This window comes from Salmo trutta, chromosome 17 (assembly GCF_901001165.1).
Source record: "Salmo trutta chromosome 17, fSalTru1.1, whole genome shotgun sequence".
NCBI lineage: Eukaryota > Metazoa > Chordata > Actinopteri > Salmoniformes > Salmonidae > Salmo > Salmo trutta.
In genome coordinates, this window is record NC_042973.1 from 18,959,566 (window position 1) to 18,984,897 (window position 25,332).

At 41.2% G+C, this 25,332-nt stretch overlaps 1 protein-coding gene across 1 annotated transcript; it reads right to left on the reverse strand.

Moving 5' to 3' along the window:
• Positions 1-2,069: 2,069 nt before the first annotated feature.
• On the reverse strand, positions 2,070-24,700 carry LOC115151797 (transmembrane protein 161A). The gene is made up of 12 exons (XM_029696032.1): positions 24,152-24,700; positions 23,420-23,523; positions 23,111-23,197; positions 22,901-22,992; positions 22,624-22,780; positions 21,808-21,959; positions 18,879-18,942; positions 18,565-18,708; positions 18,353-18,466; positions 14,859-15,033; positions 14,295-14,391; positions 2,070-5,228 (listed from the first exon to the last, which is right to left on the reverse strand). Exons 1-12 carry the CDS (start codon positions 24,152-24,154, stop codon positions 4,930-4,932), a joined length of 1,488 nt encoding a protein of 495 aa, XP_029551892.1. The 5' UTR covers positions 24,155-24,700; the 3' UTR covers positions 2,070-4,929.
• Positions 24,701-25,332: the final 632 nt, after the last annotated feature.

The window sequence follows — 25,332 nt, forward strand, 5'->3', positions numbered from 1 at the left end:
ATCTGTGCCTCGACACAATCTTGTCTCCGAGATCTACCGACAATTCCTTTGACCTCATGGCTTGGTTTGTAAATAAGGTTTATTTGTTTTGTCATTATGAGGTATTGTGTGTAGATTGCTGAGGATTTTTTGTATTTAATACATTTTAGAATAAGGCTGTAAAGTAACAAAATGTGGAAAAAGTCAAGGGGTCTGAATACTTTTCGAAGGCACTGTATATAACTTTAATGCTTTTGCCTTTAGCCCAAAATCAATGACATGGTCAGCTCACAGGAGACCGATTAGGGAGCACCAAGGTTCTACTCATCTATCATAGTGGCACGCCCTCTGTGATAGTGAGTGGGAAGTTGGTCTGGATAGGAATTGATTAAAGAAAAACAAAAATGCAATCTGCACTTATGGATTTTTGTATTTAAAATCTGTGCATCAATAAGTCTCTCAGGGATTTGGATCATTGGTTCCATTATACAGGGTTAGTGTTGCTTTTTAAGGCTAGAAAATGACTGAGCAAAGCTGTTTGTTTTTGCACTATATACTGCATAGTTAAAGTTTGGACACTGGCCTTAGTAATGCAAAATTATGACAAATTTAAGACTAAAGGGAATGTAACATGTGCTTTATTTCTTATAAATGGATATTGTGTTCAATTAAATTATTTGTGAAGCAATATCCAAAACAAGCCAACATTTAGCATATAATGGCGTGTGAGAATCACCCCATTACTAGTCATCATCATACATCTTCAATCTATTCCTGCTTGTGATGCTCAAGGTCCATATTCACTATAACCATTTTATAAAGTTGAGCTTTACTACTTTCAGCACTGTTGTATTTTGTTTAAATAAATTCCAGTTATTTATTAATTCCTGAAAAGGAAACACATTTTCAGTGGGGCAATGGGAATAAGGTATGTTGACAATCAGACACCTATCAAATAAACTGCATAAATTAACTTTTGTCTATGGGGGGAAAAAAAACATTTTATTGCTCGTGTGAGTTTTTTATATATATATTTTTTAATGATTTTTGTGTTTTATGCAGATCTTTTGTGGTGTGTTATTGTTTCATTTATCCATTTTATGTTTAAAAAGTCTGAAAATAGTTAATGTAAAATGATCTTGTATCCATTTTGTTTGTTGTGGATTTGTGTGTAGATTGAAGTGAACTCCTTAGTCCACAAGAGGTCAACGTATTTCACACTATCACTCTGAAGGCAAGACAATGCAGAAAGAATCAGCCATTAGTGCTACTACTGGAAATTAATTATCAGATTTTCCATGGCAAAAGTGACAAGTTAATGCAGTGCACTGTGGTGGTATTCAGAGAAAACGGCATCATTAGTGTATTGAAGACATACACATAGAGGGTATATGTGCAGGTTCTGATTGACAACATGGAATTATTGCCAGGAGAAATGTTTGTCTGACACAAACTATTTCAACTGTGGATAAATGTAGAAAGTGAAAAACAGTAACTTCAGTTACAAACAGTATTCTCGCAGACATTCACATTAAAGTTCTTTTGACATATTTTTGAATATAAGCACTTGTCAGTAAAAACCACACAGGTTATTCTAGCACATCAATACCACTGGGCAAAAACTGGTTGAATCAACATTGTTTCCATGTCATTTCAACAACAACAAAAAACAAATTGATGACGTTGAATTAACGTGGAAAACTGATTGGATTTGCAGAAAGTCATCAATGTAAGGGAATTTCATCTTTATTTCACCCAACTTTTAACCTAAATACAATGACGTGAAAATGTTTATTGATTTCATGTTGAATTTACGTTAGTTGACAACACAACCAAATGTATATCAAAACTATACGTTGAAATGACAAATGTGCCCAGTGGGTAGTGTCAGCCCAGTGGGTAGTGTCAGCGCTGGCAGTATTTATCAAAACAACCCATGGCTTTATACTTATTTTAATGATGTGGCTGCCTTTCAATTAGCATGATTTGATTTTTTAGTTATTTTGACCTGAACGTTGATTCAGAAGTCACAGCATTTCCTTTGATGTATATTTATCTGAAGACCGATAAAATGCTATCTACTATGTGTATCTTTCATGTGTCCATTTATTTATTTAGATGGTTCCATTGAATACATCTAGTCACTCATTATGTCAAACCACTAGGTTGCAACTGAGGGGGGGAACAAGATTGAAGGAACTCTAAAACCAGACAAGCTTTATACAGTGTGCATCCAATACAAAATGCCTTACAATCACAGCTGGACATCACATACAGTGAATATGTTCTTCCCTCTAGAGCATTTCCCTACAATTTAGAATAACCAGGATGAAATTGGCTAGAATTATCCCTCTCCCACCCGTCAGCATGGCCTCTCTGCTCCCCCAATGAAAAGAGTCACAGGGGTGGTGTCTGGGCAGCTCCCCTGAGGATAGGGCCAGTCTGCAGGGCATGACTGCAGCCTCCGTTGTCTGGTCGCTGCCTGTTCCCTATAGCAACAGCCATGGTGGCTGCAGGCTGCAGACTGGGGGCCTCCAAACACATGCACATAATTAATGTGATTATATAGATACGTCAACCCTGTCACCTTCCAGTTCATTAAGCCAGACACTCTCCCAGACCTGTCAGAGGCTAGTAAAGGCCTGAGTCTGCCTGGCCTTAAGAGGAGAGCAAGCCCCGCCACATACATTTTATATAGGCCTTATCACAGGAGGTGCAATAGAGGGTTGGGTAGAAAATTCTCAGAATGAAGTCAAAGTACTCATAATAGCTGTTTTGACATCATTGTAAAATGCTCCGTGATCTGAAAAGCATCAAAGGAAAATGCATGACAAGATAAAACAAGTGGGCAAACATTTTTTGTTGTTGAAATTTCACTCAATAATTATAAAAATCATATCACATAAAAATGTTGTCAAACAGAAAATTATTGTTAGTGAAACACATTCAAGATCAGAATCTCAGCCACCCATAACACACAAAGTTCCAAGGTGTTATCTGGTCCCATCTAGTTTTCTGTGCTTGAACACCATCGATATCCTCCAATGGAGCATTCACACCTCACCAGCACATAAAGGCTCAGATAAGTCTCTCCCTCCCTAAATTGGGCATCTTTGTGGGTTCTGACTGGATCTGGAAGTCAAATAATATCTTCAATAAATCATGTCAGCTCTCAGACGAAACGCTCCACGGGCCTTTCTGGCTGTGTCACGTCTGAGGGAAGGTCATGTTCCTTAGCACTGTACACTATCAAACTGATTTTTACCAATATTATTTCACAATAAGGAATATCCACAAAAATATACCATTTGAGAAATTTGACATAATTTAGCATTACATTTGTGACACGTTGTACTGCATCACATTGCTACAAAGCTATATGATATTCCACATACTACGATCAAAAAATCGAAATATATTTACAAAAAAATATTTGTCTATATCAGATTGTTGAGACAGAATAAGTGCAGGGCAATTATCAATGATTAAGGTCAGAGGTGAATGCCCAACTCAGCAGCGACACACCATTGTCATGCATGGTCTTTTGGCAAATGACTAACCTTGAAGGACCCCCCATCTCCTACACTTTATAACAGAAAATAAGTCATTGGGAGAAAATTAAATCTGAAATTTACATTATGCTGGGATAATCAAAACATGTGATTATGGCATACTAAAAACTAAAGATTGAATATTTTTATGATTCTTTTCAATTATTGTTTTATTAAGCCACACAACCAAATAAAACACTAAAAAGTTAAAACGCCATGCATTCAGAAGTCTCTTAATTGTAAAAACAGCATCTTCATGCAAACCACACACCGTGAAATGATTAGTGAACATTCAACCAAATAAATCACACGTGCCATAAACCATGACCCAAATGTACAGCAGCACGACACCTGTACCTTTCCAACACAATATGACCAGGGTCAATAGAGTACAAATAAATACCTTAAAAAACAACCCGTTGAACCTAGAAATCAGCAATGCATTTCAGAACTAGGTTAAAGTTTTTGAGCGAGATTTGTTCTAAGCCTACATCTGTAAATTATAGTTTGGCAGCAATACAAAGACAAAGTACCTTGTTCAAACAACTAATAAACTTTGTTGAGACAAAGATGGTTGATAACAGGTAAATTTGGCCAAATCCAGTCTGGGCTGGAGTGTTATTCAATGATACAGATAAATGTCTATCACCAGTCTACCATTTTACAGAGAAAAAAAAACATTTAATGAAAAAAGGAGATCTTATCATTGACTTAAAATCCCTGAGTTTCCAGGCACTTGGAATTCCTCTTTGAATCCCTTCATTAAATAAACACAGTAACTGATCCTCAGTGCTTTGTTTTAAAGGTGGGTATAAATGATTAAGGAGAATGAACAGGCGAGGCCCGAGTTCGATCAATCCATACACAAGTGGTGATAACTGCTAAATAGACTGAACTCCATGGGTTCATGACAATCGGTACGGTATATAGCAGAACTATAGGACGAAAATAAAAAAAGCATCAAGAGCTTCTGAATCTGTCTAATAGCAAACGAGGCTGTAGTGTAGTGGTACCTTTTTCCTAATAGTAAAGTCTCATTTGCAGCATTTAACAATATTGTGTGATGAAAAATGAAGAAGGTTAACACTGGCTTAAGAGAAATGTGTTAAGTAGCAAGGGACAGAGTTCAGTCCCCATTATACTGCATCTCCATCATAGCCCCCAGGCAGTCACAGGCAACATCATCTGTTGTCCCACTGGACAACAAAGTAGTAGTGTGTCAGAAGAAACCCTCACATGTCCTTTTTTACATCTGTGACAGCTTAGTTACAGTAAGACAAGAGCACCCATCCTGTCCTTCTGTTGTGTTAAAGAGTTTTACCTGCCTTCATCACACTTCAGTCACACTGGGCTTGTGTTAGCTAGGTATTGTGGGTAGTGTAGTTCTGTGTATTCTTCCTCAGTTCTGCATGAGGTACTGGTGGAAGTAGATGCCAAAGAGGCTGCTGATGACCTGGCAGGCGGCCACCCACCAGGTAAGGAAGGCAAAGAGGCCTCTGAAGAAGAGGGGGGTGAGGACGGAGCGCAGGGCTGAGAAGCCCTCTGTCAGACGGGCCACCGTGGCCTGGATGTCCTCCTCCATGTACTCCACCCCATCCTCGTCCTCCTCCAGCCCTGGCAGGACAGGAGTGACCGTGGGCATTACCAGGGCAGGAGTCACCCCCGGAGCCTGCTCCGCACCACTCCATGAGAAGTCACCTGACATACAGAACAAAAACACAGCAGGAGCGAAGGGCGTTACCACGTGAGACATTCTAAATTAACAACTTATAGGCTACATATACAGGTAACTGCCAAAATATAGGAAACACCAACAAAGTGTCTTAAGGCATTGGGCCACCATGAGACAGAACAACTTCAATGCACCTTGGCATAGATTCTACAAGTGTCTGAAACTCTATTTTATTTTTTATTTCACCTTTATTTAACCAGGTAGGCAAGTTGAGAACAAGTTCTCATTTACAATTGCGACCTGGCCAAGATAAAGCAAAGCAGTTCGACAACATACAACAACACAGAGTTACACATGGAGTAAAACAACATACAATCAATAATACAGTAGAAAAAAATAAGACTATATACAATGTGAGCAAATGATGTGAGATAAGGGAGGTAAAGGCAAAAAAATGCCATGGTGGCAAAGTAAATAAAGTATAGCAAGAAAAACACTGGAATAGTAGATTTGTAGTTTGAAGAAAGTTCAAAGTTCAAATCTAAATAATATGGTGCAAAGGAGCCAAATAAATAAAATAAATAAATACAGTAGGGGAAGAGGTAGTAGTTTGGGCTAAATTATAGATGGGCTATGTACAGGTGCAGTGATCTGCGAGCTGCTCTGACAGCTGGTGCTTAAAGCTAGTGAGGGAGATAAGTGTTTCCAGTTTCAGAGATTTTTGTAGTTCGTTCCAGTCATTGGCAGCAGAGAACTGGAAGGAGAGACGACCAAAGGAGGAGTTGGCTTTAGGGGTGACCAGAGAGATATACCTGCTGGAGCGCGTGCTACAGGTGGGTGCTGCTATGGTGACCAGTGAGCGGAGATAAGGGGGGACTTTACCTAGCAGGGTCTTGTAGATAACCTGGAGCCAATGTGTTTGGCGACGATTATGAAGTGAAGGCCAGCCAACGAGAGCATACAGGTCGCAGTGGTGGGTTGTATATGGGGCTTTGGTGACAAAACGGATGGCACTGTGATAGACTGCATCCAGCTTGTTGAGTAGGGTATTGGAGGCTAATTTGTAAATGACATCGCCGAAGTCGAGGATTGGTAGGATGGTCAGTTTTACGAGGGTATGTTTGGCAGCATGAGTGAAGGATGCTTTGTTGCGAAATAGGAAGCCAATTCTAGATTTCACTTTGGATTGTAGATGATTGATGTGAGTCTGGAAGGAGAGTTTACAGTCTAACCAGACACCTAGGTATTTGTAGTTGTCCACAAATTTTAAGTTTGAACCGTCCAGAGAAGTTATGCTGGATGGGCGGGCAGGTGCAGGCAGCGATCGGTTGAAGAGCATGCATTTAGTTTTACTTGTGTTTAGGAGCAGTTGGAGACCACTGAAGGAGAGTTGAATGGCATTGAAGCTCGTCTGGAGGGTTGTTAACACAGTGTCCAAAGAAGGGCCAGAAGTATACAGAATGGTGTCGTCTGCGTAGAGGTGGATCAGAGATTCACCAGCAGCAAGAGCGACATCATTTATGTATACAGAGAAAAGAGTTGGCCCAAGAATTGAACCCTGTGGTACCCCCATAGAGACTGCCAGAGGTCCAGACAGTAGGCCCTCCGATTTGACACACTGAACTCTGTCAGAGAAGTAGTTGGTGAACCAGGCGACGCAATCGTTTGAGAAACCAAGGCTACTAAGTCTGCCGATGAGGATGTGGTGATTAACAGAGTCAAAAGCTTTGGCCAGGTCAATGAATACGGCAGCACAGTATTGTTTCTTATCGATGGCGGTTACAATGTCGTTTAGGACCTTGAGCGTGGCTGAGGTGCACCCATGACCAGCTCTGAAACCAGATTGCATAGCGGAGAGGGTGCGGTGGGATTCGAAATAGTCGGTAATCTGTTTGTTGACTTGGCTTTCGAAGACCTTAGAAAGGCAGGGTAGGATGGATATAGGTCTGTAGCAATTTGGGTCAAGAGTGTCACCTCCTTTGAAGAGGGGGATGACAGCAGCTGCTTTCCAATCTATGGGAATCTCAGACGACACGAAAGAGAGGTTGAACAGGCTAGTAATAGGGGTTGCAATAATTTCAGCAGATAATTTTAGAAAGAAAGGGTCCAGATTGTCAAGCCCAGCTGATTTGTAGGGGTCCAGATTTTGCAGCTCTTTCAGAACATCAGCTGAATGGATTTGGGAGAAGGAGAAATGGGGGAGGCTTGGGCGAGTAGCTGTGGGGGGTGCAGTGCTGTTGAATGCAGTAGGGGTAGTTAGGTGGAAAGCATGGCCAGCCGTAGAAAAATGCTTATTGAAATTCTCAATTATAGTGGGCTTATCGGTGGTGACAGAGTTTCCTATCCTCAGTGCAGTGGGCAGTTGGGAGGTGTTGTTCTTATTCTCCATGGACTTTACAATGTCCCAGAACTTTTTAGAGTTGGAGTTGCACGAAGCAAATTTCTGTTTGAAAAAGCTAGCCTTGGCGTTTCTAACTGCCTGTGTGTATTGGTTTCTAACTTCCCTAAAAAGTTGCATATCGCGGGGGCAGTTCGATGCTAATGCAGAACGCCACAGGATATTTTTGTGTTGGTTAAGGGCAGTAAGGTCTGGGGAGAACCAAGGGCTATATCTGTTCCTGGTTCTAAATTTCTTGAAAGGGGCATGCTTATTTAAGATGGAGAGGAAGGCATTTAAAAAAAATAACCAGGCATCCTCTACTGACGGGATGAGGTCAATATCCTTCCAGGATACCAGGGCCAGGTCGATTAGAAAGGCTTGCTCGTTGAAATGTTTCAGGGAGCGTTTGACAGTGATGAGTGGAGGTCGTTTGACCGCTGACCCATTACGGGTGCAGGCAATGAGGCAGTGATCGCTGAGATCTTGGTTGAAAACAGCAGAGGTGTAATTAGAGGGCACATTGGTTAGGATGATATCTATGAGGGTGCCAGTGTTTGCGGGTTTGGGGTTGTACCTGGTGGGTTCATTAATAATTTGTGTGAGATTGAGGGCATCAAGCTTGGATTGTAGAATGGCTGGGGTGTTAAGCATGTCCCAGTTTAGGTCGCCTAGTAGCACGAGCTCTGAAGATAGATGGGGGGCAATCAGTTCACATATGGTGTCCAGAGCACAGCTAGGGGCCGAGGGGGGTCTATAGCAGGCGGCAACGGTGAGAGACTTGTTTTTGGAGAGGTGGATTTTTAAAAGTAGAAGTTCAAATTGTTTGGGTACAGACCTGGATAGCAGGACAGAACACTGCAGGCTCTCTCTGCAGTAGATTGCAACACCGCCCCCTTTGGTCGTTCTATCTTGTCTGAAAACATTGTAGTTAGGGATGAAGATTTTACAGTTTTATATTGGAGGGATGTGACACCATTCTTCCATGAGAAATACCACCATTTGGTGTTTGTTGATAGTGGTGGAAAACTACGTGTCAGGCACCGCTCTAGAATCTCCCATAAGTGCTCAATTGGGTAGAGTTCCTGCTTACTGACACACACACACACACACACACACAGGCCATGTCCAAAATATCTTGCCTACTTCTAACAGCATTTGCCCACTGAACAAAAACATTTAAAAAATGTAATTGTTGCATGTTGCATTTTTTAACTAAGTTACAACTCAAATAAGGAAATCAGTCAACTGAAATAAATTACGCCCTAATCTATGGATTTCAAGACTGGTAATACAGACTGCATCTGTTGGTCAGATGCCTTCAAAAGAGATAAGGGCGTGGATAAGAAAACCAGTCAATATCTGGTGTGACCACCATTGCCTCATGCAGCGTGACACATCTCTTCAATGGCTGTGCGAAGTTGCTGGATATTGGCAGGAACTGGAACACGCTGTCGTACAAGTCGATCCAGAGCCTCCCAAACATGATCAATGGGTAACATGTCTGGTGAATATACAAAAGGGACATTTTCAGCTTCCAGGAATTGTATACAGATACTTGCGACATGGGGCCATGCATTATCATGCTGAAACATGAGGTGATGGCGGTGGATGAATGGCAAGACGATGTGCCTCAGGATTTGTTCACGGTATCTCATTCAAATTGCCATCAATAAACTGCAATTGTGTTAGTTGTCCATAGCTTATGCCTGCTCATACCATAACAACCCCCCCCCCCCCCCCCCCCCCCCCCCCCCCCCCCCCATGGGGCACTTTGTTCACACATTGACATCAGCAAACCGCTTGCCCACACAATGCCATACATTTGCCCGGTACAGTTGAAACCAGGATTCATCCAGAAAGAGTACACTTCTCCAGCGTGCCAGTGACCATCGAAGGTGAGCATTTGCCCACTGAAGTCAGGTCAAGACCCTGGTCAAGACGACCAGCACGCAGATGAACTTCACTGAGACAGTTTGAGCAGAAATTCTTTGGTTGTGTAAACCCAGATTCATCAGCTGTCCGGGCAGCTGGTCTCAGACAATCCCGCAGGTGAAGAAGCTGGATGTGGAGGTCCTGGGCTGGCATTTTTACCGTAAATTCCAGACTATAAGCAGCAACTTTTTTCCCACGCTTTGAACCTCGCGGCTTAAACAATGACGCAGCTAATATATGGATTTTTCCCGCTTTCAATTTTTTTCTCTCCAAAAAAAACATTGTGACGTGCTAAGTTTTTTGGCGGCATGAAGCTTTCATTAGACCAATGAAATTGCCGAACGGGTTAAGGTCAAACAACTTTTTTGTTTACTGTTTAGATTAAATCGAGCGCTCTCAAACTTCCCATCATTCTGATTACGGTAGTCATTTTGTCACCCTCATCATGGCAAAGACACGGAGAAATGCATATGATGCAGCTTTCAAGTTGAAGGCGATTGATCTGGCTGTTGGAAAACGAAATAGAGCTGCTGCACGGGAGCTTGGTCTTAATGAGTCGATGATAAGACGTTGGAAACAGCAGCGTGAGGAATTGACTCAGTGCAAAAAGACAACTAAAGCTTACTGCTATTTTTTTATTTTTTGTTACAAGCCGTGTTTCGTTAAAGCCTGTGTAAAGTTAATTTGTTTCAATGTACCGGTAGGCACCTGCGGCTTATAGACATGTGCGGCTTATTTAATGTTAAAAATAAGATATTTTTTTTAATTCAGGTGCGCTTAATAGTCCGGAAATTACGGTACACGTGGTCAGCGGCTGTGAGGCCAGTTGGACGTACTGCCAAATTCTCTAAAACAATGTTGAGTCGGCTTGCGTTTGAGAAATTAAACACTCAATTCTCTGGCAACCGCTCTGGTGGACATTCCTGCAGGCAGTATTCCAATTGCACGCTCCCTCAAGACATCTGTGGCATTGTGTTGTAACAAAACTGCACATTTTAGAGTGGCCTTTTATCGTCTCGAGCACAAGATGCAACCGTGTAATGATCATGCTGGGGATCTTTCAATTCAGCTCATGAAACATGGGACCAACACTTTACAGGTTGCGTTTATATTTTTGTTCAATATATACTTCCGGTCAAAAGTTTTAGAACACCTACTCATTCAAGGGTTTTTCTTTATTTGTACTATTTTCTACATTCTAGAATAATCGTGAAGACATCAAAACCATGAAATAACATATGGAATCATGTAGTAACCAACAAACAAAAAAAAGTGTTAAACAAAATAATTCTTCAACTAGCCACCCTTTGCCTTGATGACAGCTCTGAACACTCTTTGCATGCTCTCAACCAGCTTCACCTGGAATGCTTTTAACAGTCTCTAAGGAGTTCCCACATATGCTGAGCACTTGTTGGCTGCTATTCCTTCACTCTGCGGTCTAACTAATCCCAAACCATCTGAATTGGGTTGAGGCCAGGTGATTGTGGAGGCCAGGTCATCTGATGCAGCACTCCCCTTCTTGGTCAAATAGCCCTTACACAGCTTGGAGGTGTGTTGGGTCATTGTCCTGTTGAAAAACAAATGATAGTCCCACTAAGCACAAACCAGATGGGAAGGCATATCGCTGCAGAATGCTGTGGTAGCCATGCTGGTTAACTGTGCCTTGAATTCTAAATAAACCAAAGAGTCACCAGCAACACACCCCCACCTCCTCCATGCTTCACGGTGGGAAATACACATGCAAAAATCATCCGTTCACCCACACTGAGTCTCACAAAGACACAGCGGTTGGAACCAAAAATCTCCAATTTGGACTCCAGTCTAAAGGACAAATTTCCACCAGTCTAATGTCCATTTCTCTTGTTTCTTGGCCAAAGCAAGTCTCTTATTATTATGTCCTTTAGTAATGTTTCTTTGAAGTAATTCGACCATGAAGGCCTGATTCACACAGTCTCCTGAACAACTGATGTTGAGATGTGTCTTACTTGAACTCTGACATTTATTTGGGCTGCAATTTCTGAGGCTGGTAACTCTAATGAGCTTATCTGCAGCAGAGGTATCTGCACCATTCCTGTGGCGGTCCTCATGAGAGCCAGTTCCATTGCGCTTGATGGTTGCTACAACTGCATTTGAAGAAACTTTCAAAGTTCTTGAAATGTTCCGTATTGACAGACATTCATGTCTTGGGGCTATGTGGGACGTTAGCGTGCCACCCGTGGCGCACCCTATCAACAGCAGGTGCATTTCAAGAGCGGCAAATTTGAAACCAAATAAATGTCAAAATTCAAATTTCTCAAACATACAACTAACTTACACCCTTTGAAAGATAAACATCTCCTTAATCTAACCACGTTGTCCGATTTCAAAAAGGTTTTACGGGGAAAGCATAAAGTTAGGTTATGTTAGTAGAGTACATTGACAATAGCTGTGTGTAATGTATTGTCGATTCAAAGACAGGCGTCACCAAAACCATAAAATCAGCTAAAATTATGCCCTAACCTTTTACAATCTCCATCAGATGACACTCCTAGGACATTATGTTAGACAATGCATGCATTTTTAGTTCTATCAAGTTCATATTTATATCTAAAAACAGTGTTTTACTATGGCGTTGATGTTCAGGAAATCGTTTCCCTCCAATACCGGCAGTCAAGTCATGACAACAAAATAATTAATTCATATTAGAAAACATTGGTAAAATATTATATTGTCATTCAAAGAATTATAGATTTACATCTCTTGAACGCAATCGACTTGCCAGATTTAAAATTAACCTTACTGGGAAATCACACTTTGCAATAATCTGAGCACTGCGCCCAGAAAAATACGCATTGCGATACAGACTAACCGCCATGTTGGAGAGATCTAAAATCGAAAATACTATGTAAATAATCCATTACCTTTGATTCTCTTCATCAGATGTCACTTCCAAAGAATCCCAGGTCCATAACGAATGTAGTTTTGTTCAAAAAAGCTCATTTATGTCCAAAAAGCTCCGTGTTGTTAGCACATGATCTAAGCCAGCCGGACTTCACTTCACTTCACGAACGGAAAAAATATATTTACGTTCGTTCAAACATGTCAAACGTTGTATAGCTTAAATCATTAGTGCCTTTTTTAACCAGAACATGAATAAAATTCAAGGCGGACGATTGGGATCTCTTTTAAAACGTTTCGGAACGAGAGTACCCACCATCAACTCGCACGCCAGGGGTCTAATCGGCCATCACCGTTCCAAGTCTCTTATTCGGTCAGATCTCACAGTATAAGACTAAAAACACTTTGTAAAGGCTGGTGACATCTAGTGGAAGCCATAGGAAGTGCCAAAACATTCCTCAGCCCCTTTGTTTTTCAATGGCATAGGCTTAAAGTCAATTCAACACATCAGGTATCCACTTCCTGTCAGAATCTGTCTCAGGGTTTTGCCTGCCAAATGAGTTCTGTTATACTCACAGACACCATTCAAACAGTTTTAGAAACTTTAGGGTGTTTTCTATCCATATATAATAAGTATATGCATATTCTAGTTACTGGGTAGGATTAGTAATCAGATTAAAAATCGGGTACATTTTTTTATCCAGCCGTGAAAATACTGCCCCCTATACCCTAACAGGTTAAAGTAATGATGGACTGTAGTTTCTCATTGCTTATTTGAGCTGTTCTTGCCATAATATGGACTTGGCGTTTTACCAAATATGGCTATCTTCTGTATACCACCCTACCTTGTCACAATGCAACTGATTGGCTCAAACGCATTAAGAAGGAAAGAAGATTCACAAATTAACCTTTTAAGAAGGCACACCTGTTAAATGAAATGCATTCCAGGTGACTAACTCATGAAGTTTGTTGAGAGAATGCCAAGAGTGTGCAAAGATGTCATCAAGGCAAAGGGTGGCTATTTGAAGAATCTCAAATACATTTTGATTTGTTTAACACTTTTTTGGTTACTACATGATTCAATGTGTTATTTCATAGTTTTGATGTCTTCACTACAATTCTATAATGTAGAAAATAGTAAAAATAAAGAAGAACCCTTGAATGAGTAGGTGTTCTAAAACTTTTGACCGGTACCGTATACTGTGTACTAATCGTACTATACACTCTTCAGAACATACTGTTTAGTCAAAATGAACACAGTAAACCAAGAAATATCAACAAAATAGGCTCACCAATCCTGAGAACGTATCATCAATGCACAATTGCATTGATTCCCGCCATTTGTTAATTTGGGTACAGCGGGTCCCTTTTTCTCTTTATCAACAGATTATCAAACAAGCGCGAGTCTGGAAAGATGATTCTCTTCCTCAAAAGTGTACAGAAAATTCAACTAAATGAAAAGCCGAAATGAGTATGACAATGTCATTTAAAGCATACTAGATTTTCTAAATATCACATTCTACAAAAAATAAAAACTATGCTCCTTTGAGATCCCTCTTTCAGTCACTGAGATCTCTTCTCTAGCCATGGTAGCCAAAATAATGGGCAAGTGGGCATTTTTATACATGACCCTAAGCATGATGGGATGTTAATTGCTTAATTAACTTAGGAATCACACCTGTGTGGAAGTACCTGCTTTCAATATACCTTGCATCCCTCATTTACATACGTGTTACCTTTATTTTGGCAGTTACCTGTTACATCAGGCATTACGGTGAAGCTGTTGGTGAATTATCATGACTCCCTATTTTTAAATTGTAGAATGCATATTCTCAGCAGTCACTGAAGGCCTCACTGAGATTAGAGTTGTTGCTTATGTTATTAGGTCCTGTACATGTCTTACCCAGGACCTTCAGAACCAGGGTAGAGAAGAGGAGGAGTAGAACAGGGATCACATACTGCAGGGTGACTATGGTCAGGTAGCAGAACACACGGGTCACCTGGAAGGACAACAACAAAAGACTCATGGTTACAGGTTTCCTCTGTCAACTAAGGTTGGGCGGTACCCAGATTTTCATACCGTTTCTGTACCATACCAGGGTATACGGTATTACCGGAAGTGCACACAAGGGGCGCTATATCTAAAACAATTTAGGCAACAGGGATCTTGAGCCAACGGAGATTGTATGTCTTTGCTGTAAGCAAGAAGCTTGATCTTGACATCTAGCCACTTAGCTAGAAAGTTAGCAAACCAAATGCATAGCTGGATAATTTGACACATCTTAGATTTCTTATAGTTATACTAACCTTATAGTTTAAGCAGTGGCGTAGCACGCCCCAGTCCAACCCCTCTGCCCCAAAAAAAGTGTATCTATGCATGCATAACTTATTTATTTTTTTAAACAGTATTGAAAATCATAGTCGGTATTTCGAAAAACAAAATGGTTTAGAGGTTTAGGCATCTTACCTTCCTCTGGATGTCGATGGCAGCGATGCGTCCTGCCTCCTTCTTCATCTGGTCCACCCACTTCTGGGACAGGTTGAGGTAGGCCTGCATGTGGTAGCGGGTCAGGGCCAGCCTCAGGCAGCACAGCACCACCACCGTCCACAGACGAACACTGTCAAACATTGCGCTTGACATACTGGGATAACACACAGAGACGTCAACACTAGGAGTAGAGCTGTTGCGGTGACTGCATTACCGCCACACTGGCAGTCATGACCGCAGTCAAATTCCACATGACCATTGAGTCACGTTAATCTCCTCTTATGCATTCTGGACATGTGTTGTTAGTACCCAACTGCTAATGGCCGTGTACGCTGATCTCTATACTCCCTCCAACCACTGACATCAATGCAAATTGGATCTCAAATCATAGCAAACAAACACTTATCATCAAAAGAGTTTTTAAAACCACCTCACTGATCGATCAATTTGAAGAAAGAAATTCAATAACAGGTTGAAACTGAGTTGAAAACATGGTCATTGTGGATGTTGTTTCAAAGCCAAACAATGAAGTGGACAGCGCTTTCTATAGGGAATAAAAAATTCAAAACAGCCATACACATATTAAACCTTATGGATACATATAGGCTTATGAGCCCACGCCCGAAAAAAACCCAACTGAAAAGGATTTGTCCTTATACAATACATAGCTAATAGCCTACCGCTTACTACACACAGCAGAATTCTTTATTTTTTTATACATATTTAAGATTTCTTTGGTATATAATTGGTCTAGCCTATACTCCAAAATTAAATACATTATACTAGTCACTTTTGAGTGTGGACTGTATAATTATGGATACTGGATGGACTGGTTACCTTATGCTATCCATGAGTCTTGGAAAGAACATAAAGGCCTAGGCAATACTGTTGATTCATTGATTGTGCAAGGCGGTTTACAGTTAAATACAAATTCACAAATTGTAGGCTGTTATATTTTCATAATGAATAGGCTGACACTTCCTTTAGCTACACAATCTCACCACTGTGCGTTCTCCTCACTCTCCCCTTAATTCCTTTCGAGAGTGCAGAGATCAACAGTTTAATTAAATATGTTTCATTGTAAAAACATTTTACTACCTATATTCCTTAACAGATTTAACTTGCCTTATCAAATTAAGCACTAGATAGCTGCAAGAACATGGTTGGAGAGGCCATGGCATACAAAGTGTCACCTGTCGCGCAGCAAGAGGCTGCATGCTCCTCAAACAGTGGCTGTTGCTTGGAGTGAAGTAAGTGTTATAAGCCCAGACATCTCTATATTCAATCCTGTGTGAAAGCAGAGTTTTGATGGTTGACACTAAAAAGACAATCCAAACTGGTACTATATTCATTTCTCAGCTGCTTATATTAAGCACATGCGCTGCTATAAAACCAGAGTAGCCTACCTGGCATGCTACCTGGCATGGTTACAAAACAAACCATGGAAAACGACCTTCATTCGCTATTCGAGTGCATACGGAGATGTCTTTTTTCCCCTGCCCATTTGATAATGGGCCATTCTAAATCGAAACAAATTTGACATATTAGTTAATTGAGAATAGTTTGATGTTTAAAGTTTAATGAGAGAACAGCATGTGCAGCCTGGGGCAAAGAACAGAGCACAAGCTTTTTTTGCGACTTTCTCAAATGATCAATAGTCTATAGTCGCATCATGCAGCCCATAAATGTTAGAATTGTTTGACATTCCAAGGTTTGTATCATTCACAACTAGATTAACTCTAAATCTAGCGTATAGGACCACAATCAGCTCCGGAATGGGAAAAATATCCTTTCTATTATTTTTACTATAAAATAATGGCACAGGACTAAAAAGCATATCTTGTCTGCTAAATGAACTATCCTAGAACCTATGCATGGCGCATGGCCAGATAACATACAGTAGACCCACTCAAAATCCGTTCTTCTGAAATACTGTACATTTTCTTCATATATTTCTTTAGACCTACCTAAAATAAAATTGTTTTATTGATGTATGGTGTATATTAAATGGATTTGTTAAACTTCTTTAAAATGTACTGTAATGTTCCAAAGGCTAGCATCAGCGGCTTGTATGTGTGGAGACCTGGAGATGCTAAATGTGCTGATAATTAACGGTCAAATACCGTGAGACCGGCAGTCAATTGCATGACAATAACCAGCTGACTAAGTTCCATGACCGCCACAGCCCCAAGAAGGAATGATCACAAGGGTGCCAAACAGTCATAATTGTAATATTTCATCATTGAAGTATAGGAAATCAGGGGATGCACAGAGTGGAATACAGCAAGTATATACATACATACACACACTACATGACCAAAAATGTGGACACCTGCTCGTCAAACATCTCATTCCAAAATCATGGGCATTAACATGGAGTTGGTCTCCCCTTTGCTGCTATAACAGCCTCCACTCGTGGGAAAGCTTTCCACTAGATGTTAGAACATTGCTGCGGGGACTGGCTTCCATTCAGCCACAAGATCATTAGTGAGGTCAGGCACTGATGTTGGGCGATTAGGCCTGGCTTGTAGTCGGCGTTCCAATTAATTCCAAAGGTGTTCGATGGGGTTGAGGTCAGGGCTTTGTGCAGACCAGTCAAGTTCTTCCACACCAATCGACAAACCATTTCTGTACGGACGTTGCTTTACGCTTGGGGACATTGTAATGCTGAAACAGGAAAGGGCCTTCCCAAACTGTTGCCACAAAGTTGGAAGCACAGAATCGTCTAGAATGTCATTGTATGCTGCAGCGATAAGATTTCCGTTCACTGGAACTAAGGCACGTAGCCCGAACTATGAAAAACAGCCCCAGACATTACAGTTGGCACTACGCATTGAGGCACGTAGCGTTCTCCTGGCATCCACCAAACCGAGATTCATCCGTCAGACTGCCAGATGGTGAAGCGTGATTCATCACTCCAGAGAACGCATTTCCACTGCTCCAGATCCAATGGCGGTGAGCTTTACACCACTCCAGCAGACGCTTGGCATTGTGATCTTAGGTTTGTGTGCAGCTGCTCGGCCACGGAAACCCATTTCATGAAGCTCCAGACAAACAGTTATTGTGCCGACGTTGCTTCCAGAGGCAATTTGGAACTTGGTAGCGAGCGTTGCAAACGAGGACAGACAATTAAGCGCTTCAGTACTCGGTGGTCCTGTTCCGTGAGCTTGTGTGGCCTACCACTTCGCGGCTGAGCTGATGTTGCTCCTAGACGTTTCCACTTCACAATAAAAGCACGTACAGTTGACCGAACTGACTTGTTGGAAGAGTGGCATTCTTTGGCGGTGCCACGGTAAAAGTCACTGAGCTCTTCAGTAAGGCCATTCTACTGCCAATGTTATTCTATGGATATTGCATGCTGTGTGCTCGATTTTATACACGTCAGCAACGGGTGTGACAAACAGCCGAATCCACTAATTTGAAGGGGTGTCCACATACTTTTGTACATATAGAGTACCAAGACACACACTTACAGCGTGACTGAGGTCTTCCCCATGGGAGCGTTCCCCAAGAAGTCCCTAGCGATGGGTTTGATCCACAACACGATCACCACCACTGGAGCCAGAAAACTAATGTGCAACAGAATCCTACAGGAAGCAGAAAACAACACCCGAACAAGAAGAAATTACTAGTGGAGCCAAATGGTTATTTGGTTTCACAGCTAAATCTGTGTTAGTGTTCTTACTGGATGAATGGGCGGTCTGAGTTCATCTGAACTGCGTCCAGGTGGGTCTGGGCTAGGCGGAGGCCAGGAAAGGCCAGCAAAGCACCAATAAAAGCACAGATGGCAGCCAGACCCAACTTCACAGTCAGCTTGGTCACCGGGACTCTGATGGGAGTCCAAATATAATAAACATTAGAGAGAACATTTGCCAACACACAGATCACTAAAAGCATATCATCAGCCCATGAATGACTGGCTACTATTCTATGGACCCAAGTTGTGATTTACATATGTATTTCAAATAAATGTAAACTGTCCAATGAAAAGATACTTACGACCACTCAGCAAAGCCTTGCTGTTTTGCGAAAACCTCAAGGTTGTCAAAAAGACTGTTAAAACCTGCAATACAAAAGCATAAAAATGGTCAAATTAACTAAAATCACTGTTAAGTGTGTTATATACATTTATTACAAAACACACTGTACAGAACATTAGGAACACCTGTATGGGATCAATATCATGCCAAATGTATTGTGAACACACAGTATGCATTTGTATTCGTGTATCATGATCTGTACAAATAAGTACCAATCCACAAATGTAAATCACTATCCACAAACACCTTTTAATTTGTAAATAGATATCGCATTATAATTTTTTTATAACTGCAGATATGAAGGTCATTTCCAAGGGCCTTAAGAAAAATTACAGCCATAAAGATTTGCAGAGATATGGAAAACATGAGAGATATGGCAAACCTGCAACTCCATATTTGGAAGTGCTTAGGTCACCTGAATTTTGTCAGGGATTTGACAAGAAAAATACAAAAAGTTATCAAGCTTAGAAAGCAATTTGTACCCGTAGAAAGCGATATCTATAAATCGCTGGCAGCCTCTCGTTCGGCCATGTTGCTGCCTGCCTTTCAAGGCTGCAGAACTTATAGTATGGTAACCATAATGTTAACCATATGTGTAACCATAGTATGTCCAATGTAAAGAATCGAAACCCTAGATTACTCTATATTTGCAACACTATTGCGGTGTACACCCATTCATAAAGCTCTCCACAAAAGTAGTCAATGCCATATTTGGGCGATGAACGGGGTATACACCACAATACATTTGGCATGATATTGATCCCATACACCTGCTCTTTCCATGACAGATTCACCTGGTCAGTCTATGATCCCTTACTGATGCCACAATTCCACTTCAAATCAGAGTAAACGAAGGTTAAAGAATAATTTTTAAGCCTTGAGACATGGATTGTGTACAGTTGAAGTCAGGAGTTTACATACACCTCAGCCAAATACATTTAAATTCAGTTTCACAATTCCTGACATTTAATCCAAGTAAAAATGTGTCTTCGGTCAGTTAGGAGCAACACTTTATTTTAGAGAGAATGATTTAGTTCAGCTTTTATTTCTTTCATCACATTCCCAGTGGGTCATAAGTTTACATACACTCAATTAGTATTTGGTAGCATTGCCTTTAAATTGTTGAACTTGGGTCAAACGTTTTGGGTAGCCTTCCACAATAAGTTGTGGTGAATTTTGGCCCATTCCTCCTGACTGAGCTGGTGTAACTGAGTCGGGTTTGAAGGCTTCCTTGTGCGCACATGCTTTTTCAGTTCTGCCCACAAATTTTCTACAGGATTGAGGTCAGGGCTTTGTGATGGCCACTCCAATATCTTGATTTTGTTGTCCTTAAGCCATTTTGCCACAACATTGGAAGTATACTTGGGGTCATTGTCCACTTGAAAGACCCATTTGCAACCAAGCTTTAACTTCCTGACTGATGTCTTGAGATGTTGCTTCAACATATCCACATTATTTTCCTCCCTCATGTTGCCATCTATTTTGTGAAGTGCACCAGTCCCTCCTGTAGCAAAGCACCCTCACAACATGATACTGCTACCCCCGTGCTTCACGTTGGGATGGTATTCTTCGGCTTGCAAGCCTCCCCCTTTTTCCTCCAAACATAACGATGGTCATTATGGCCAAACAGTTCTATTTTTGTTTCATCAGACCAGTGGACATTTCTCCAAAAAGTACGATCTTTGTCCCCATGTGCAGTTGCAAACCGTAGTCTGGCTTTTTTATGGCGGTTTTGGAGCAGTGGTTTCTTCCTTGCTGAGCGGACTTTCAGGTTATGTTGATATAGGACTCGTTTTACTGTGGATATAGATAGATACTTTTGTACCCGTTTCCTCCAGCATATTCATGAAGTCCTTTGCTGTTGTTCTGGGATTGATTTGCACTTTTCGCACCAAAGTACCTTCATCTCTAGAAGACAGAACGTGTCTCCTTCCTCAGCTATATGACGGCCGCGTGGTCCCATGGTGTTTATACTTGCATACTATTGTTTGTACAGATGAGCGTGGTACCTTCAGGCGTTTGGAAATTGCTCCCAAGGATGAACCAGACTTGTGGAGGTCTACATTTTTTATCCTGAGGTCTTGGCTGATTTCTTTTGATTTTCCCATGATGTCAAGCAAAGAGGCACGGAGTTTGAAGGTAGGCCTTGAAATACATCCACAGGTACACCTCCAATTGGCTCAAATTATGTCAAGTAGCCTATCAGATGCTTCTAAAGCCATGACATCATTTTCTGGCATTTTCCAAGCTGTTTAAAGGCACAGTCAACTTAGTGTATGTAAACTTCTGACCCACTGGAAATGTGATACTGTGAGTTAAGTGAAATCATCTGTCTGTAAAATATTGTTGGAAAAATTACTTGTGTCATGCACAAAGTAGATGTCCTAACCAACTTGCCAAAACTATATAGTTTGTTAACAAGAAATCTGTAGAGTGGTTGAAAAACGAGTTTTAATGACTCCAACCTAAGTGTATGTAAACTTCCGACTTCAACTGTACGTGTGCCATTCAGAGGGTGAACGGGCAAGACAAAAGACTTAAGTGCCTTTGAACCGGGTATGGTAGTAGGGGCACCAGTTTGAGTGTGTCAAGAACGGCAACGATGCTGGGTTTTTCACACTCAACAGTTTCCTGTGTATCAAGAATGGTCCACCACCCAAAGGACATCCAGTCAACTTGACAACTGTGGGAAGCATTGGAGTCAACATGGGCCAGCATCCCTGTGGAACGCTTTCGACACCTTGTAGAGTTCATGCCCTGACGAATTGAGGCTGTTTTGAGGGGGAAAAGGGGGTGTAACTCAATATTATGAAAGTGTTTAATGTTTTGTACACGCAGTATACATCCCCATGGGACTACTGTAGTAGGGGTTAGTGTAGTGGACATACCAGGCTCCAGGCCAAACTCCAGGTAGTCTTCTCTGACCACTAGCACCAACATGGCCACCAGCAGAGATAGGAAACCAAAGGCCAAGCACACCGAACGCTCACCCCCCTCGTCAGACCGAAAATAGTGGCCCATCAGGGAGTGGAGGGTTTTCCTGTGAGAGAGGGTTAAGGGCAACACAGGGACAATCGGGCAGTCCCTCAACAAACAACTCCAATCAAGGAGGAGCACAACGAGTGCATCAGTGTTTTTTTGGCAACAGTGCATGTTTGGGTGACACGCTATGAAAGTGACACGCTATACTTCCTGTTGCAAGTTTCATACTGTTTTTGAATGGGCGTCAAGCTTATATCATCAAATTCATGAAAACCTGGTCATTTAAGATATGTAAAATTATATTTGTGGATTAATTTACTTCTACCTGATGCCTTTCATGAATGTTTGACTGAATTTTTTTTTTCCCCATAATCCGAAAACCTTCATGAAAGGCATTAGGTTGAAGCAAATTAATAAAAAAATACAAATATCATTTTACATACTGTATATCTTAAAATGACCACATTTTCATGATTTTAATTATAAGCTTGAAAAACCAGTACGGGACTTGCAACAGGAAGTAAGCGGGACTTTCATAGGGTTATTGATGTATACAAGGGGCCCACTTTGTTGAAATTGACACTAACAGTTTTTACATGGTGATAACATTGGCAAGTACAGTGAGTACAACTTCAGTCATCTTAGGAATAAGTTATATTCCATTTTCAAGTTAAAATTGTAATACAACTATGGGATCTCAGAGAGGGTGAACTGAAGGATACAGGCAGCAGAGAACAGTCAGCACACACCAGATGGCCCCAATGTGGACCTCCATGGCAGGGTCAACTACACAGAAGTAGCCCTCAGTGAAAAGGTAGATGCCCATCGCATACACTGCAAAGTCAATCAACCACTGGTACTCCAGGAAGAATCGCAGTACTGAGAATGGGAAAGGAGAGACAAAGCAAAAATATTGTAAGGAAAAGATAAGGCCTAAATGCAAGGGCTTGGAGGGCATTTCAGTCAGCAGTAGTGGTGGTCGTGCTTTTGTTTATTTACCAAGGGCATCAAGGACGCCAATTGGAGCTTTTTCCAAGTTAAGGTCGATGTCCTTCGGCACTGTGAGAGGCTTGCTGTCCCCATTCTGTCTCCTACAAAGAAGAAGTCAGCAAACCTTCCCTGTAACAGCACAGTCTACTATCATAACAGTGATCCAAAAGAAAAGACACCAGGTGTACTGTATCATCATGCCCCCTCCTCAGCTCACACCTGTCTCTCCTGCTGGGCTTGCTGGGCATCTGTTTGCCTGCCAGGGCACACAGCTCTCCTTCAGAGGGGTGTTTGAACCGGAATAGACTGAAAGGATCAAGTTACATTTGTTTTAAACATATATACATTGCATGTAGTTGGCTAGTAGTATGACTTGAGTAAAACAACAATCTATTCACTATGACTAGGCAGTTTCTTCTGCCCTCATGATCTGACAAGGAATAACTACAGACACTAACCACTATCAGGATGTCTCTACACCCAACCTCCAAATCCACTTCTGCATGACATTTGTGTACTTTACTTTACCTGCCATTGCATAGAAGCCAGCGGGCAAAAGAACAATGTGGAGTCATTCTCTGCATGATGCTAGCAGCCAGCAAGCTGACCACCAGCTGCACTCCAATTAGCGCCTGTTCAGTGACACACACACACACACACACACACACCTGGTCAATCAAAGTAGCTACGGTACAAAAAGGGGTCAACCCAACGTTTGTAGACAACCAACATGGAGTTTCCTGAGATTTTTTTCAACCGACACAACTGCTGAGTGTCTCAAAGGTGTCGCTACTACACGTGTCAGAGTGGGGGGGGTGCCCTCCTACACCTGTCAGTCATTCAACTTTTCAAGAAAGGAACCAAGTCCTCTTCAGCCAAGGAAAGAAATGACCCAAGATAGCCATGACATGGGGGGGAAGTGCTAGCTGTGAAGGTTACCATCCATGCTAGCAGCCCAAGTAAGCTAGCTAACGGTGTGCAACGTGTCCATGGCTAATAAAATTAACTTAAGGGCAATTTATACTAACTTCAAACTGGCATATAACCAACTCTCAATTTGAAGAGAACCTGAAGCAATAACTGTGACCGGTGGCGACATTTTACCGGTAGCTGATATTTCTAAGCTAACTACCTAGTTATTTTGTAGCCAAAATGTACCTACTGCAGAGGCTAAAAGCTATAGCTACAAGCATTTGAATTAATAGCGAAGCTTTACATACTGGTTGCAAGTGGACACAGATGAAACATCTAGCTACTCACCATCTCTTCAATGAACTTAAGTCTATTTTCGTAGTATTACCGACACACGCGTGTAGTTTGTGTCTTGACAGCTGATCAAAGATGGCAGATAGATTAAGATTGTTCACTCTGTCCGTTTACCATTGAACATAAATTGTAAATTCAGGTCTACTTAACTGACACCAATGCAATAACAGATGGGTCTGGTCTTCTTAGTTCATTGACTTTCATTTAACTAAGGGGGAAAAACTGCTTCCTTTTCCGTCTCTGAGCTGATGACATTACGCTACTGTAGTCAGGCCTGGATTTGGGTTCCACAAACCGCAGGAAACAAGCGGTTTCATTGGCTCGAATAGATAGATGTCTGTTCACGATTTCTTTGGATCCCGTTACAAACTATGCCAAAAGTGGTGGAAGACGCCCAGTAAAAATATACCTCAATGACAATAATAATGTATTTTCTAATGTAGAAAATAAATAGTTGCACCTGCTTAGCAATACAAATCCTAGTTTTATAGATACTGTATCATAAAGCTAAGTACACGTAGACGACTTTCACAGCTGTCCAAACCAATCACACGGTAACTGGGCTTATTATTGTGGGAGTTGTAGTTTCTCATACAAAGTGACAAGCTGCTTTGTCTGTTCGCTATATTTTGTAGTTTTAGCAAAGATCATTTACAAACTTTGGTTTTAAGGTGACATGAACCAAAGTGTGGGTCAGTGTTTCTCAGTGGACCCTAATTAGTGATGAACATTAAAAATGTATAAATACAGCTAGTACGACTTTGTCTAGAAAGCGCACCACTTTTGTCAAAATTGAACATATGTAGCAGGTTATGAAAATGAACGTATCAAATTAGGTGAATTAGATTAAAGTTAGGAAAAGGGTTAGCTAAAATGTAAGAAGAAAAAATGTACTTTTGACATCAATTTGACCAAAGCTGTATCGCTTCTAGACATGACCAGCTAGTACCCATACTAAACCATCTTTGCTAGTACTGCAGGTGAGACTTATGAACACTAAACAAAAATATAAACGCAACATGTAAATTGTTGGTCCCATGTTTTATGAGCTGAAATAAACGATCCCAGAAATTTTCCATATGCACAAAAAGTGTATTTCTCTCAAATTGTATGCATAAATTTGTTTACATTCCTGTTAGTGAGCATTTATCCTTTGTCAAGATAATCCATCCACC